The following is a 17,474-nucleotide window of genomic DNA, read 5'->3' on the forward strand; positions in this document are numbered from 1 at the left end:
CCGCGGAAAACCACGCGAAACCGGCAACGCTCCTGAGTCTGACCTGGTCAGACTCCAGGGGCTGCGGCGGCAGCGAGGACTACGCCACACCATCCGTGCCTGAGAGCCACGCTGCTGCCCGGCCGCCAAGTCCGCGAAAACTACGGCTCCTGGCATGCACTGGCAAACACAGTCCGGCCACCCAGCAGGCGAGCGCCGGAAGACTACATCTCCCAGTATGCCACGGGAGGCACCATGGCTGACCAGAAGCTCCGTGCTTCAGGACTACAGCTCCCAGCATGCCGCAGGAGGCAGTTTTCCTGCTTTTCGACCCTGAGGGGACACTGTTTTCGCTTCCGTCCCTGTCCGTCCCAGTCCCCGTCCTCCCCCACTGGGGCAGCCGGAATCTCCGCTGAGCCCCCAGCACAGCTCCAGGCAGCTCCCGCCACCCCCACTCCGACACGGCGCGGCCCTGCTGCCACCACTCCGTGCGTCCGACAAGGTCGCCGCCGTCCTCCTTGGGGCTTTCCCCGGGGCTCGCCGGTCGAGTGCGCAGCCCTGCCACCGGGCTTGGTGCTCCTAGACCCCCAGTGAGCCCCCAGCTCCCGCCCTGGCAGCCCGCCCATTACAGGGAGGGGCCATCGCCATCAGCCTCACTGCCCGCACCTGGGGCTCCTCCAGCCCCGGCCGCAGCTGGAGCCCAGGAGGAACAGGGGGGGTATGGCCCGACCCCCACAGTGCCTCACCTCCTCCTCCCCTGGGCTCCATCAAAATACGACCCCAGAGCACACAGGAAAGCATTGGAAAAACTCTGCAATGGGAAAAAGATGAACAGAAAACTTTGTGGCATGTTGTAAGACAAAGAAGGATCTGGAGCACACAAAAGGGCTCAGGGGCAACCCTGAATGTGAACTGAGAGGTACAGAGGGTGTGGGGGCAGGCTCCCAACACATACGAAGCGCCTCGCTGCACACCAAAAGGGTCCTAAGGCCTGTCATGGGGCTCAATGTGGCTCATAGAACAGTGCCTGCAGGCAGCCCCTCACCCTGTGGAAACCCTGCCTCACAGCACTGCTTTTGCTGGCCCTGGCCCTCAACCCCAGACATTGTCCACATAGCCGAGAGTGCTGACAGCAAGTCCAGGAGCAGCCTGGGGACTTCACAAACAAGGCCCTGGAGTGGTCCCAGGTGCTGCTGGGATGATTGGAAATGCCACTGACAACTCTCAAGTTTCCACAGCAATGAAAGGGAAATCCCCTACAACTCTATGACAGCACAGGGATTCCTTTGAGGTGAATCTAAGACCCTGGGACCAACCCCCTCATACCATGTGTAACCTCCACCCCCAGACACTGTCCTCACACACTTTATTGAGCGCAAAGGGACAGCAAGAACCACAGCCATGAATGCAAAGAATAAAGCAATCATTTAATTAATTAATCAACAAAAGCAACAATTGAGAGTCAGTCTGCCACAAGGCTCTGTGCCAGCACACTCCCAATTTACCTGCAGCACCTTAAGACTCATTACTGGACCAGCGTTCATTAACCCAGTTGCCAAGAGTTGGTTCCTGTTACTGCTCTTGATGTGGCAAATCACTGAGGAGCTGTCCATGTCCTCCAAGATTTCTCCTTCAAAGATAGGGTTCAGGTCTGGTATCTGAGAGGAAAACCCCTTATCTGATCTACAGGTGATTCTGCCCTACCCCTAGGCAAGAGCCCTGCGAAAAACTTTCACAGCTCTTACCTCCTAGCCACCTCAGCAGTTTGGCTCACTACACTGTGCCTGCACTGTATTAATCCCAGACCTCAGGTTGGAGCACAGAACTGAACAGGGGGCACAGGGGAAGGTAACTGTAGCGATTCTAACAGGAAGACTGTTGTGTATGGAGGAGTTGGTGATCCACACAACAGTTAACCTGAGAAGGCACAGGCCTGGGCTTAGGTTGGCTTTCAAATCTGTGTTGTGCCAAGCATATTTCTTGCTTGTAGGATAAATTTAGGCAGTTTATCATAACAAAAGAGCCTGTAGGCAGCTCCCACTTCACATTGGCATTTACACCATCTGCAAGCCCTTGTCTTTTATCTTAAAGCGAAGCAGCAGTTTGTCATGTGAACCTTCTTCTGTTTGATAGTAGAAATAATGAATGGAATTCTTTTCTTCTAAGAGAATCCCGTAACAGCTCCAAAGACAAAGACGTCTGCAGAACAGACAGGATCTGCACCATGTGCCATGCCCTGACTGGAGGTACCTCTGATTCTGCACAACTTGGGGTTCCCGGCATTTGAAAGTGATATCAATAAAGATTAAATTAGTTCATTTTACCCTAACAATACTTTGGCATTGTAAACCACGATATTGCTAAGAACAAAACCCCAAACTGAATGACAGTCTGCTTTGTTAAAGGTCCGTGAAGGACTGCTAAGTGTTGCCAAATTTAAGTGAAACTAGAGGAAAGGTAATTCTGGCAGGCAGAGATCAGGACCACCAACTCAAGGAACCCAACATCTCAAAAGCTTAAGGAAGTAAAGGTCTCAAAAAATCATAGCAGGCATGTGTAGTTATCTACATGATAGGCAAACCAATCATTTAATAGAATAACAATGAATATGTATTAGCTGACTAAATTTTGTATGTAAATAACTGTCAGTTTGTACTGATGGTGTGCTGGTTTGTGCCATGCACCCATATCTGTGCCTTTATGTAATAAAACACCGTGACTCTGTGTGTAAATTTGGCGACACACACCAGGTAACAGACCCAAGTTTTTGTGACAACAAAGGGACATAAGATTATGTATACTATCCCGCTTTTCCTTCTAGAGTCAGCTTCAATAAATGGAATTTCAAACAATACCTTATGGACTCCAAGTGCCTTTTCCTCTGAGATCATAACAAAAACTACTCCTGGTGCATTACAGTTACAAACCCCAAAGAAGGTTTCACAGTCTACTGTTTATGGTTGAGGATTTAAGTTTATTTTCTAAGGAGTTAGACCTTTCTATTTAACAGTATGCCATTAAACCTGAACCCTAAAGTGATAAACTGTAAATCTCAGAATCCAAACAATCACTGGGGATTGAGAATGTATTGATGAGGTTAGATCTAAAATCCTGTGTCCTGATCAGTAAAAGAGTAAACTGTAAACTCCAGTTGATAAACACTGAGCCCTAAAAATTAAAGTAATAAAGCTCAACTCTCAAGTGAGAAACCATGCAAAACAAACTTTAAACAGCAAACCTTAAGTGAAAAATTCTGAACTCTGTTTTAAGGGACAAATTCCAAAGCATATCTAACCAGGAAGACTGTAACAAGAAGCTAAGTAACTTTAGCCCACAGTTTTAAAATTTTGCCCTTTATTGGGCAGAGCAGTAGAACATGAACACACCAAGAATACTTTACAGTCACTGTTCATACGCTTGGTTTCAGTCACCATTCACATGTGACCATATGCATGAATCAATCCATACGGCTGCACTAAGCTGCACTTCCACAGAACCTACCTACACCACTGAGAGCAGTAATTCATCTCCATTGCAGACAATTAATGTTTGTGGTCCTCTGAGCTCCACAGGCAAATATCCAGAGCCAGTGGGGCTACATCTGGCTGGCAACTGGTCACCAGTGGTGTTCCTCAGGGCTCAATTCTAGGGCCACTTCTGTTCAACATTTTTATCAATGATCTGGATGCAGGAGTCGAACGCACCATTAGCAAGTTTGCTAATGATACCAAATTGGGAGATGCCATTGGCCCTCTCGAGGGTCAAGAGGCCTTGCAGAGGGATCTAGATAGACTGCAGCATTAGGCAATCATCAATGGCATGAAATTTAACAAGCATTCTGCACCTGGGATGGAGTAACACTGGGCACATGTCTAAATTGGGAGAGGAGTGGCTGGAAAGCAGCCCTGCAGAAAGGAACCCGGGGGTGCTGGTCAGCAGCAGGCTCAATAGGACCCAGCAGCGTGCCCTGGCAGCCAAGAGGACAAACCGCATCCTGGGGGGCATCAAACACAGCATGACCAGCCGGTCAAAAGAGGGGATTATCCTGCTGTATTCAGCATTGGTGCGGCCTCACCCGGAGTACTGTGTGCAGTTCTGGGCCCCACCATTTAAGGAGGATGTGAAGCTGCTTGAACGCGTCCAGAGGAGGGCAACCAAGCTGGTGACAGCGCTGGAAGGCATGTCCTGTGAGGAGCAGCTGAGGACTCTGGGTTTGTCTAGTCTGGAGAAAAGGAGGCTGAGGGGCGACCTCATTGCTCTCTACAGCTTCCTGAGGAGGGGACGTGGAGAGGGAGGTGCTGAGCTCTTCTCCCTGGGAACCAGTGATCGGATGCATGGGAATGGCTCAAAGCTGCATCAGAGGAGGTTTAGACTGGACATTAGGAAGCTTTTCCTTAGAAAGAGGGTGGTCAAACACTGCAACAGGCTTCTTGGAGAGGTGGTCGATGATCCCCCAAGCGGGTCAGTGTTTAAGAGGCATTTGGACAATGCCCTTAATAACATGCTTCAACTTTTGGTCGGCCCTGAATTGGTCAGGCAGTTGGACTAGACGATCATTGTAGATCCCTTCCAACTGAAATACTCTCTTCTATTCTATGACACCTATAACCACCAACCAGCATCTCCTTAAGGGAATTGGTACCTGCTGAGAGACAGAAGCATTTATGACAACCAGTAAGACAACTCCTGCAGTCACTAACACTGCCTCAAAAGCCTTTTCCTCTGGCAAGCAAATCCCACCCTGAGGACTTACTGGAAAATATCTCACAGACTGGCCAAGGGATGCTTGGGCACAACAGAGGAGGAGATGGTGATGGCAAAGAACTCACTGGGAAGCCCAAAAGAGGCATCATGGAACTCACATCCCAGAAGAGCCATGGGGGACCCCTATGTCCTACAGGAGGAGAAGGCATCACACTGCTGCACCAGCGCTGGAAATATCCAGATCCCAGTGATAGCATATTTCCATACATTCTGTATGGCACGTCTAAATATTTGGATGGTTTTAATATTTTGTACCAGCTGTGGAAACTGGTTTGCTGCTAGGTGACTGTAAAAGTGAGATTTGGTAAATAATTATTAGAAATCTTATACTAACACTACGATTGAAACAATAGACAAAAGTATAGCCAAGCAATTAACTAGTAGAGGTAGGTACTCCTAAGTTTTGCAGTTCTTTGCTTTTATGACTAGATGTTCCTGTATGCTAGATGAGAACAAAGCTGAAACTGACCACATGTGATTGAAACTGCGTTAAGCTTCAAGATCAAAGAACAAGGACAAGAATAAAGACTTCAAGGACAGCCAGCAAGAACTTCAAATGGGTCGGTGGTCGCAAAAGCAGCCCTTCGACTCAAATAGATCTTTCATTGCGCGTGATCGGATATAGGCAGTACCATGATAATCGGTTGCCATCATTTTTATGTATACGTACACTAATCTAATTAACATGCAATTAGGTATTCTATATAACCTGTTTGTGCTAAAGCTGTGGTACGCACGCTAGTTGGAACTATCCCCTGTGCATCCAGCGCTGCAATAAAGAATGCCTGCTTTCTAAAACTCCAAAATGAGTCTTAGATTCTTTGACCAGCTTTTCAGTATCACCAGTGTGGTGTGTGGATGCCTTGGGGACAGGGGATCCTTATGCTTTACAGCAGCTGTACAAGCTGTGCAAGGCTTGTGGAGGCTCAGTGGAGGTTTTAATTAACCCTTGGTTTAGTTGGTGCCCACATTTTGTGCACAGGGACAGACGTAGCTTCAGAGTGCCCAAGGATATCTCTCCTCTCTCTGTTTTTGTTTCCTCCATTCTCAAGTAACTAACTTGGGGCTGCACTAATTGTCCCCACTCAAAAGTACCTTAAGTCTGCTTGGCTGACCAGTTTTAAACTTCCGCGTTGCTCACCAGCGCTCCTGGGCATGCTTGCTACAACCAGCTGACCTCCTCCCATGGATGCTGTGCGAAAATTCTGCTCCAGGGCCCATTTGCTTTCCCCACAGCTCCAGAGGGTCCGAAGAGCTGAGTGTGCATACAGGCCCATGCTGCGGAAGACACTGTGGGACCTAAAAGCGAGATAAGGAAAAGGCAAAGTTTTCCCCAGTGTCCCAGCGCTGAGCGTGGCAGGGCCGAGCCCTCCCTGCGCACTTGCCTCCAGGCAGCGACTGCCCCGTCTGGCCGCAATCGCCCCCACGCTCAAGCACAGACAAAGGGATGCACTCGCCTCGCCATGGCTCTGGGCCCCTCACTGCCGAGCGCTCGCCTTGCCGCGGCTCCTGGCTCCTCAGCACCGAGCTCTCACCTCGCCGCGGCTCCCGGCCCCTCAGCGTCGAGCGCTGCCCACCTGCACTCGCTCCCGCACTACTCCCAGACACAACGCACGCACCAGCCCATAGCATGGCGGAAGCTGTGGTGCGCTGTCCATGGCCGCGCGTGAACGGCCCAAGACGTGTGGCAACAATGGGGCGGGGGAACTGTAACGGGAAGCAGCGCCATCGAGCGCTCAGGGCCCGTGGCTGCAGCCGGCACGCTCGCTGCTGACCCCCGGTGAGCACAGCCCGGCACTGCAGGCGGCCACGCTCCGCTCCCAGGCACTGGTCACACGGCGGACGGCGCATCGCAGCCCATCGGGCGCACAGCCGTACCCGCAGCGGTGAACCCTTCCGAGCTGCTCTGTCTGTCCCGATACACCGGCGAGGACCGATGGGGTGAGCAGCTGTACTGGCCTGTAAGCGACACGAAGCAGCTACGAGAAAACAATTCGCGCCCCCGTGATAACAGGGACTAACGGCAAGAGTTAAGACCTGTTGTAAGCACCGGGAAGGGGTGGCGAGAACAGCCGGTTACCTTACCCGCTACCGAAACACCGCAGCGGCACCCCGCGGTAACGCACACTGCGCAGCAGCGCTGGGCGCTCTGTACTGCGCATGCGGCATGCTCGAGTGAGGGCAGCAGAGTGCGGTAGGCCACGTTGCGCATGCGTACTCTGGCAGCGAACGTGCACCGTCGCAGTCCGGACGGCCGCCGAGCGCCTGGCAGGCTGGGCTGCGCTGCGCGTGTCTGGTACTGCTCCAAACGAGTCGTCATTGCTCATGCGTCCGTCCGCCGGCAGGCTGCAGTACCGCGCGCTGAGCACGTGAGGTCAGCAGTAACCGGGACCGGCTGCCGCTGCTAGCGCCCGCGGCCCGCCACTCCCGTACGGAAGCCGACCGCGTTCTGTGGCGTCATTGGCGGAGGCGCCGCCCTGCGACATCCGGTGGGCGGTTCTTTCCTCTCGGCGGGCGGCTGCCTGCGGTGCGTGAGCTGGAGGCTTCACTGGAGAGCCCCAGCCGGGACCGGGGGGACCTTTCTCAGCGCCGGCCTGGCTCGGCGCGGCTGCTCAGTCGCTCTTCTTACTCCTCGAGCTGGCGAGCTGCGAGCGCAACCCGAACCGGGCCGTCGGCAGCGCGGTGCGCGCAGGACCGCCCTGCCCGCGGCTGCCGCTGCCCGGTTCAGGTGCACGCCGGTGCTGTTCTGCAGACGAGCGGTCTCGATGGCGTCTCGGTGGCCCGGCAGGACCCGAAGCGGGGCTGGCGGCTGTCTCTGTGCCGCGGTGGTGGCAGGTTCCCTCCAGGCTGGTCGGTGGCGCGGCAGCCGCGGGGCCCTCGGAAGGCGCGGAGCAGCGCGGGAGCGGCCGCCTCCTCGCCCAGCCCACGGCCCTCGTCTTTCCCGGCGACGGGGTGGCCGCCCGGGGCCTTGGGCGGGAGCGGCGCCTGGGGAGCGCAGTGGGGATCTTACAGGTGGGACTGGGGGGGCCTGGTCAGGCTGGCCGGGGCCCTGCGATGGATGTAAAGGGTTTCTGTCGGAGCAGCGCTTTGTTACTGCTCTGCTCGTGTAACTCGGTAAACTTTACTAGTAAGGTTCAAAACAAAGGCTTCCAGGGAACTTTTAACGCAGACCTGGATTTATATTGACTTACGTTCCTCTTATGGTACCCTGGAGCACCTGTTCTCCCTTATTGCCCAATACTTGCTCGGCGTCGCAGTAAATAGTCATAGTTTTTCATGAACTCTGAATTTTGTGGTTTATTTTTTTCTAGCTTTAAGAATCTACAAGTGACCCTGAAGTTAAGTTGTATACTGGTTCCCCCCAACTTGCCTCTGATATTTAGGGTGGGGTAGGTGCTAAAATACCTGAGAAGACAGATAATTTTTGGTCCACTGAAAGACTATGCAAGTTGGAAAAGGTGGGGTTTTAATATGCGCATAGTTCTCGATAGCTGTTTCTATTGTGTGCTTTGCAACGTAACCTGCTTGCTTTTGGAAACTTTTGCTGTTGTCTCTGGAGAGACTGCTGTCATGATTCCCTTATAGGCAGGGATTTCCTTATAGGCAGGGATTCTATGGTGAGTAGAAAGCTGGAAGCTGAGCAAAAGCCTCAAAACTACCTATTTATGAAAATATTTTGAGTTATGTCAGTAATGTATGGATGTCTTCTGTGAGAAAAGAAGGTCCGGATGTTGATGTCTGGCATTTTGAGTTTTAACCACTTTGGTGTAGGTAGTTATGGCAGCTAGTTTTCTGGCTCAGTCCATATAGCTTTCTGATGCACAATGCTATCCTCAGTCTTGTTCTACTGTGATTTGTAATAAGACTCCAGAATAGAATATCATCAGCCTGTTTTGTCTTCTGAAGATTTCTTTATTACAACTGGAGTAAAGAAGGGTGTGTTTTGTTTCTGCAGCTTTGTCAGGATGATGCAAGTGCATTGGTCAAGTTCCTGACGTGAGTTACTGGAATTGGGTACAACCTTTTTTGCCCTGTTTATTTGATGGAGTTATTAACAGAAACTGGGAGGCTGGAGACTGTGAGAAGAAAGAATTTTGATTTATGCAGCAGTGCCCAAACTGAGACACCAGATGTGAAATTCATTGAAAGAAAGGGGTACAGAGTTGCCTGATATGGACTTTGCAGTAGAGAAGTAGAAGTGGTGACTTCACGTGTGCAAGTTGAGATGGGAAGGAGAGAGGAGCTGGTCAAAAAGAGAGCCATGAAAAACAGAGAGTACTAAAAGTGGGGAGGTAGAGTAGGAGCCTTTAGACATATGGTAGGAGATCGGGCCAGGCATAATGGTATTCCACAGTGTGTTTCTCAGAGGAGCAAAGGGGCCATGAAGCAGAAGGAAAATCAGGGCTGTTCAGGAAGGTGCTGTAAGAAGGTCCCAGGCTTGTTCCAGTTTCTGTCCCTTGCCTAGAGAATTCCCAGCAGAAAAGAGTTCAGCCTTCAGACATGGGGGTTGCAGGTGCATCAAAGGCAGCAGCAGTAGAAATGGATCCCTTGGAAGTGAAGAGGGCTATGATACTGGTTGCTAAGAACAGGTTTGGCTGAATAGAGAGAATGTAAAATTAATTTATGCTTAGAAACAAAGCAAAGTGTTGGTGTAGAGAGTAGAACAACTTTTATGAGGACCACAATGGTTTGCAAGTGTTTGGAAGATTTGTTCAAAGTTTGAAGATACATAATGGCTTGAGATTGTGCTTGAAAAATCAGGGTTGCATGCAGTGTGTGAAGTTTGGATGCATGTTTTAGGACAGTGAAGGATGCCTCTCTTGGTCTGGAGTTTGGTAGAAGATAACAGGAAGGATTGCCGCTATGACATGATAATTCGAGATCTGTCAGTTTTGTGGTAATGTGAGGGGTGAGGTTTTTGGTGGGACAAAGTGGATTCAAAGTCTGTAAGGATGGTAGAGAAGCTGTAACTGTGGTATTTTGGAGTTGGAGGGCAGGAAGGTGTGATGGTTTCCAGCTGATCATTGTTGGTGCTGTGAGGTACTGGACAGATAATGGGATAAAATGTTTTATTTGTCTTCTATTTGCAATGTTGGTCTTTTCCAGCAGAATGGTGAAGATTAATCTAGTCACGCAACTTCTAATAGGAAAAAAGTTCAACTATTCATTGGAGTATTGTGCTTATGATGCACACACTATCCAAACTGAAGTTTGGACTGCTTTGCTCTACTGTAGGCTGCAAGTTTGTTTCTTAAGTACTCATCTAAAGATGTTTCTGCTGCTGTGACCATGAGTTCATTCAAAAGTGATTATGGTGAAAGGAGACCTTAGCATGCAGCAAATTAGATCTCTGTTGTCCAAAGTCTGTTGAGTGAGATGTTTTGTGTTGTCTGGGGGCTTTTAAACGATTACATGTCAGTATATAGTTCCATAATCACTAAAACTGTGCATGCCAAGCCTCCAGTGGCCATTGCTGTTGACTGAAAGTACAGCTTGAAAACGTGTCTGCCAAGTGAAAGGCAAATATCAAAAATTACTTTAGGCTTGATCTTGAAGAGCCAAGCGGGTGACAGGGAATTCTAAAATTCCTTTCAGTGTTGTAAGACTTTTCCTGTTTCTTCTTACAAACTGCCAGGAATTTTGTGAGGAAAAGAATTAAGACTTTAGAAGGCGAGTGTGTCATATGCTGCACTGACTGGGTCCTCAATTCAAACTCCAAATAGTGTTTCTTTTGTCAAGCTGTCAAGCCTCACAGTGATACTGTGCTAGCAGGTATGCTGAGGTTTTGGGGAATTAAAAATCTAAAGTTAGTGCAGAGAGTAAGTGCTTTATATACATTTTCACAATAAGATGTTTCCAGAGTAACATAGATTCTGTAATAGAGGTAAAAGGTCTGTTGAAGTCTTATGGCTTTATTAGATGATTCTGTATGTGTTCTGACTTGTGCCGTAATGTGTTGACCAGGCTCTGCTTAAAATACCTTCTTCTGTGTTTGACTTCGAAGTTGCTGTTTTGTTATGTGTTTTTTACTTGGATCATCTTTGTAGTATGGGAAACTCACTGTCCAAATTTTGGTCCTTGGGTAACATGATCATTTTCTTTTTTTTTTTTTTCTTCTTGTAACTCTAAGGAATAATGAGCACAGGCTGACTCATCGCCAGCAAACAGGGCTGAAGTAAGTTTTCTTGGGTGCCAGTGCTTAGCTTTTCTAATGACTCCTGTAGACAGCAGGATGTTATCTGAGGTTGCAGAGGTAGGTCTCATTCTTTTTGTGTGATTTATGGTTTTTTTTCAGCAACACAGGTTTTGCATCCTTGGATTCAGAATTCAGTAGGCTTTATCTCCACCTTGAAGGGATTTCTGAATGACTTCTCGGATGGCTCATGGAGGATTGCTTTAACAAGATTGCATTGTGTTCCCTGATGATCCATTTCTGAAATGGCCTGCACTCTGACCAAAACACTACAGAGGTGCCCCAAGGTGTTTTTCTTATGTAGTGCATGCAAGATAAGGCCTTTGCAATATCTAAACTTAAGAATGTTATTCAGTGTGTATGCCTCTCCCTCATTACTTACTAGTATGAATGCTGCTTACCGAGTGGTTATTCCCCTGTGCTGGTCTTGGAAAAATTATAGGTGTGTTTGCAAGAAACTGCAAATGAACTACTAAATCCTGATATATCTGACCTGGTTCTGTGTGGGGCCAACTCTGTAGGCCTTCTGCAATAATCATAAAATCACAGAATGTGTGACCAGAGCAAACTGTCTACTGTTGAGTGAGAAATGTTACACAGTGATAGTCTTCTCACCACTCATCTCTGAGCCCCGTATCTGGTATGCATCTTTTCCTGGTTTCAGCTGGGATATAGTTAACTGTTTTCCTAGTAGCTGGTACGGTGCTGTTTTGAGTTCAGTATGTGAAGAATGTTGATAACACTGATGTTTTCAGTTGTTGCTCAGTAGTGTTTAGACTATAGTCAAGGATTTTTCAGCTTCTCATGCCCAGCCAGGGCACCTGACCCAAACTGGCCAACAGTGTATTCCATACCATGTGATGTCCCATCTAGTTTAGGAACTGGGAAGTGGAGGGGCAGGGAATCGCCGCTCGGGGACTGGCTGGGTGTCGGTCAGCGGGTGGTGAGCAATTGCCCTGTGCATCATTTGTACATTTCAATCCTTTTATTACTACTGTTGTCATTTTATTAGTATTATCATTATTAGTTTCTTCTTTTCTGTTCTATTAAACCGTTCTTATCTCAACCCAGGAGTTTTACTTCTTTTCCTGATTTTCTCCCCCATCCCACTGGATGGGGGGGGAGTGAGTGAGCGGCTGCGTGGTGCTTAGTTGCTGGCTGGGGGTAAACCACGGCAATCTTCACCTTCGTGTGTGTATGAGCATTTAAAGGAAAACTTTTCATTGTGGAAATACGACATGATGCAGGCGATCCATCCAGGTTTCCTGCGTGTTGTTAGTGCATGCCTTGCCCACGGGTCTGGTCCTGGCATTGTGTTCAGATCTTGTTTCAGTCACCGGAAAGTGCTGAACTGTAAGAATGATTTCAGTGCGATATGTTTTTCTTTTTGTCCCCAGTTCCAGTACACTCCCTGAAAAAAAGTGGTTTCTTGTCTCATATCCAGAACCCTTACAACAGTTTTGGCTGATATTTCATGCTGATGTTTTGAAGATTTTTGAGAAAAGAATCATGAGGGAAGAAATGCTGAAAATGCACATTAGAAGGTTTTCATTGAGGATATGAGGCAGTGAGGGCAAATGAATGGCTGACATATTGAATAACTAATCTTCCCTCTTTCTATGGGAAATTGTACTGGTAGAGTTAAAGAAACTGGACCCAAACTGTATTACTACAGTTTGTGGCAGTTTTGGACGAGATTGGTGTTCATGTGGCATTTTCATGTTATTTTGGGTCAATAAGATGTAGAATTTATTGGTATGCATATGACTTGGAAGTTGCTATTCTGACTGTTTTGATATGTGTTGTTGTTCTGAAGAGACGGTTTATGCCAAATTCCTGCTGCCTGTTTTGCAGTTAACTGGGCTGGTTGGTTTGGCAACAAAGCTCCCACAAACTTCATCACTTCCACCTCCCCACACCACCACCACCCCAAATAGTGTATTGCAAAGTATAAATTGTTCTCTTTATTTTACCTTTACAGCATTCATTGCTACACAGTACAGCAGGAAGTTCTCAGGTACTTTCTGAGATGGAGGGTGATGCCAAGTCATCTGTGATGGAAGAGCAGTGTTCTCTTACTTAAAGATCATTTTTTCCACAGGTGTCCTGGATAGTCACTGAGTGTTTTCTACTGGAAAAACACATTTATAAAACAGGTTAGATGAATGTCAGTGTTAGTATAGTTTCTGTTAGTGACGAGTACTAGAGTTTAGATGGAAAGCTTAGCTTTAACTGGTCTTGTTAAAGCAGACAGCAGAGTTTGCCCTGAGGTATTTTCTTTGCTGCTTAATTTCCTAGGCACAGAGTCAGGCCAGGGGATAAGGATTATCTCCCAACTAGTCCAAATTTCACATCATAACGTTCAAACAGGTATGTGTCTTTGCATTACTGTGAAGTACTTCTACGCCTTACTACCAGAATGGTGCATATTTTGAAATTCAGCAGAAGATATGCAATCTCAGACATGTATTGCAGCTTCTTCCATGTCTGTTTCTTACTGTAATAGTGACCTGTTCTCTTTGACCAACGTGTTTTAAGGAGTTACAACCACTTTTTATGTCTACGTATTTTATGTTATGATGTCATTGCAGAAATACTTAGTTGCTTACTCTTATCCTTCCCTCCTTTTACTTTTCTCCTCATCCCCGTCCAATAATTTGTTTTACTTTAACAAGCTTTAAGTGTAAGAACTAGCTGAATAAAGCAGTGACTAAAGAGAAACTCAATATCTCTTTATGTGGTTGTAACCCTTTGGAGGAGAAACAAATATCCTACTGTGGTTTGTAACATTTCTGATAACTCTGGAAAATATTAATGACATTTTGCACATTTTGTGATTTTATTTTATTTTTTCTAATAAGAGTCATGATTTTGAAAGCTCAACACTCAACTAAGAAACAAGTTTTGCCATTTCTAATGAAAGTTATCTGATGACAGATATCAGTGGGATACTTTATTATGTCTTCACAGTTAAAATTTTGTTAACTTTTTCTAAATATTGATGCAGCATATTTTTGTGTTCAGATTTCATGTAGCAGCAGTGATGTACAGTGCTAATGCAAGTCATTCCTGAACAAGAAAGATACTCATGATTTGTAAATTACTTTTTTTTTTTTTTTTAAATTGTGTTATCACCTTTCCTAGCCAAAGCTATTGCATCAAGCTGTAGAACAACTAGGAAAAAATCTACTTTGTCACAGATATGCTGTCCAAAGGTGAAAACAAATTCATGGTAAGGGTTTTTTCGGAGGTGAGGGATATAGGGGAGGTTATATCTCACGACAGAAGTTTGGATGTATTTATAAGGTATGTTGTTTATAGATTCTGGCAGTTGCTGCCTAGTGAATCTCTTTTAAGGATTTCAGTATTAGAAAATCTACAGATACTTTCGTAGTTATTTTTCTATGTTTTGTAGTTGAAACCCCCCGAAATCATGTTGACCAGGTCTCTGTTTTGCATAATGTTTCTCCATGAGCTTGGCACTACCTCATCATTTCTTAAGCCACATCATTGCCCTCTCATTCCTGTGTCCTAACCATCTTGAACTTGATTACTGATTTCAGTTGCATCTTTACTGTGTTTTGGCTAACATACCATTCACTTTTGTCTCCTTTTCTGTAGAAGTCGTTGCAGAGCAGAGTTAGAAGATATGCTGGTAGGCTGGGGATATAATACAGAATGTGGGAGGTGCCTAGTGAGAGTAGTGGATTATAGGAGGTGATGACATTACGTTTTGTTAGGTCCTTTACTTACAGCACAACTGCTATTTGTTTTCTTAAACATGGACTGTGTTGTCTTGGATTGGTTCTGGTTGTGACTTTTAACAGATCTGGACAACGGATGTATGCAAGGTGGCTTCTTAACAGTTTTGGACTCCAATTTCATTTGTTAGCTCAAAGCTAGCAGTTGGAGAAGAACTCAAGTGGCCATGGTGTGACCATGAGCACCATGTTCAAAACTGTCTTGAATGTGTAGAAGATTAGAGTCTAACTTAAGGGACTATGACCATCCTGGTAAAAATCACTTGCCTAGAAAAGCCTATGTGTAATGCATCCAGATCTAAAATCATGGCTTAGCTGGGCAACCTGAAAAGTAATGCCTTAGGTTGTGATTTATTCGTGTGGTGTGTGTGTATCTTAGTTTGCATTCACAGTTCTGCAAGCTTGTTATAATTTGACTATTTTCTTTGTGTAACCCTCTCTGCTTTAAGAAATTGTTCTGGAATAGTCCTTGTCTTCAAAGTAAAAGGTAAGAAAGGAATGTTGCAAGAAATGGAAATGTGATTGCAGCTGAGAATCTGAGAGGAGCATGTCTTTGTATGAAGACAGGTGGCATAACTTTCAAAGGATGGGCGATCTTGAGCTTTCAAAATAAAGTTAAGAATAGAAGGGGAAGTGTGAAGCTGGAGGATACATTTATGAGACTGTGTACTGTCTAAATATGTCTAATCGTTATGGTTCATTCCCCCCCATTTGCTGCATTATCATTTTAGGTGATGACAGACTTGACAGAAAACAACAAAGCTGAAAAATGAATTGTGTAGAGATTACAAAACATTTTGATAGGAAAAGTGGCAGAAAGAGGTTTGCTTTCTTGCATCTATCAGCACGAGCTTCATCTGCATTTTTCTTAGGCTGCTGTGATTTGCTCACACTGTTGCATAGTGAGCAGCCTGGTAACAATTAGGGCCAAGAAATGGAAAGTAGGAAGTCCTGTGGTCCTTCCTGCTTTAATACCACTTTAGGTGTACACTAAGGTGAACAACAGTACTCATAGTAGTATAAAACAGTGTTTCACAGTACTGTATGTCATCTGGATGTTCTAATGGAATACATAACTAATCAGTTCAGCAGGGATTTCACTTCGATCTCCAGGGTGACTGCCAGTCAGCTCTGTGTCCAGACACACATTGTCATTAATGAATGTGGATTTCAGTAGCTTCCTAAATGATGACCTACAGTCAAAGTCCAAGTTAAGGTAGAGATAAGCTATAGTAACATGCTGTTGAAAGCTTTAACACTTTCTTCAAAGTGTTTTGATTTTCCTTTTTGGTTTATTATACTATGTATGAGTCATAAATCCTTTTGAAACTGTGAAAATTCTGTATTACAATTTCATTCCTGTTTGACAAGCATTATCTATCATTAGTTTCTCAAGAATGCACATCCTGGCAGAACTGCATGTATTCAGAGATGTGTATTTTTAAAGATGGTTTTGATGTGATGGCACATCAATCAAACCATATGAAACCACCTCAAATCTGTTTGATTTCATTTTGAATTTCTTGCTTTCTTTGCTTCCTTGCAGAGTGTCTCTCAGCTACCAAATAAAGATGGTGTATCCACCAAGGAGAAATGATATCTGGTAAACCTAAAAAATCAGTTGATCTCTGGTACACCACAGGCATTTCTTTAAGGTTTTATGTTCAAATCTACTTCCATGCCCAGAGCATGGCACTTACTAGGTATCTAACTCCTTTGTGTAGTATTGCATTGGTTTTGGATGGGGTGGAGTTAATTTTGTTCATAGCACCTTGTATGGATCTGTGACCAAAACAGTGTTGACAACACACCAGTGTTTTGGCTATTGCTGAACAGTGCTCACAAGTGTCAAGGCTGCCTCCGTTTCTTACACTGCCCCCCACCAGCAAGTAGACTGGGGATTGCACAAGAAGCTGGGACAGCTGATCCAAACTGGCCAGGGGGATATTTTATACCATATGGCATTTTGCGCAGAAATAAAAGCTCAGGAAAATGAGGAGGGAAGGGCTGGTGAGGGTGACTGAGCACTGGAACAGGTTGCCCAGGGACCTTGTGAAGTCTCCATCCTTTGAGATACACAAAAGTTGTCTGGGTATGGTCCTGGGCAGCTGGCTCTAGGCCCCTCTTGAGCAGGGGGGGCTGAATCAGGTGACTTCTGGAGGTCCCTTCTGAACTCAACCATTCTGTGATTTGATTCTGTGGAGTTACAGCATTTGTCTTGCCAAGTAACCGTTACGTGTGACAAAGCTCCACTTTCCTGGAATTGGCTAAATATCATCATCCCTGCTGATGGGAGGTAGTAAAGGAATTCTTTATTCTGCTTTGCTTGCACACACTGCTTTCCTTCACTTATTAGACTGTCTTTATCTCAACCCACAAGTTTCCTCACTTTCACCCTTCCAATTCTTTCCCGCATCCTGCTGGGTTGAGGGGGCGAGTGACTGGCTGCATGGGGCTCAGCTGCCTGCCGGGGTTAACACACAGGTGTGGAAGCCACTGTATAGCTGCTGATCTCCGCAGCAGGTTATTGGCAAGAATGCTGCATTTCAACTCCCGACCGCAAAGCAGGATCTCTTTACCCAGTTTCAGAATTGCAATCTACTTTATCGCATGAATTCTAGGCAAGATTGTAGCACCGTAACTATGCAGCATTGAATGCCAATAATTTATAGACCAGAGCAGTTGTGCTGCATCTTTTTGATGTGCATTTCATTCTCGCATCAGCAGTTTTGGAAAAATAAACTAATAGAATTCCAGAATTTGTGTACTTAAATAGG

The 17,474-nt window shown here is 46.2% G+C and overlaps 1 protein-coding gene and 1 long non-coding RNA gene across 3 annotated transcripts in view; one reads left to right on the plus strand and one right to left on the minus strand.

Moving 5' to 3' along the window:
* Window positions 1-4,503: 4,503 nt before the first annotated feature.
* On the minus strand, window positions 4,504-7,070 carry LOC104834851. The gene is made up of 4 exons (XM_010572517.1): window positions 6,829-7,070; window positions 5,885-6,042; window positions 4,733-4,873; window positions 4,504-4,621 (listed from the first exon to the last, which is right to left on the minus strand). Exons 1-4 carry the CDS (start codon window positions 7,068-7,070, stop codon window positions 4,533-4,535), a joined length of 630 nt encoding a protein of 209 aa, XP_010570819.1. The 3' UTR covers window positions 4,504-4,532.
* A 730-nt stretch (window positions 7,071-7,800) lies between these two features.
* LOC104834770 overlaps window positions 7,801-17,474 on the plus strand; it is a 39,936-nt gene continuing 30,262 nt past the window's right edge. For both annotated transcript variants that reach the window (XR_774649.1, XR_774650.1), the window contains exon 1: window positions 7,801-8,201. This is a non-coding gene — a long non-coding RNA (uncharacterized LOC104834770). The remainder of the gene's footprint in view (window positions 8,202-17,474) is intronic.

Source organism: Haliaeetus leucocephalus, unplaced genomic scaffold (genome assembly GCF_000737465.1).
Source record: "Haliaeetus leucocephalus isolate CR32 unplaced genomic scaffold, Haliaeetus_leucocephalus-4.0 Scaffold340, whole genome shotgun sequence".
Taxonomy (NCBI): domain Eukaryota; kingdom Metazoa; phylum Chordata; class Aves; order Accipitriformes; family Accipitridae; genus Haliaeetus; species Haliaeetus leucocephalus.

Bases quoted from the DNA above. Each gene is read 5' to 3' on its own strand.
- LOC104834851 (XM_010572517.1), bottom strand. From the start codon at position 7,070: ATGAGCAATGACGACTCGTTTGGAGCAGTACCAGACACGCGCAGCGCA. The intron at 4,874-5,884 runs GTGAGCAACGCG...CTCCTCCTGTAG, and splicing joins AAGCATGCCCAGGAGCGCTG to GACATAGGGGTCCCCCATGG. The intron at 4,622-4,732 runs GTAAGTCCTCAG...GTCTCTCAGCAG, and splicing joins AGTCTGTGAGATATTTTCCA to GTACCAATTCCCTTAAGGAG.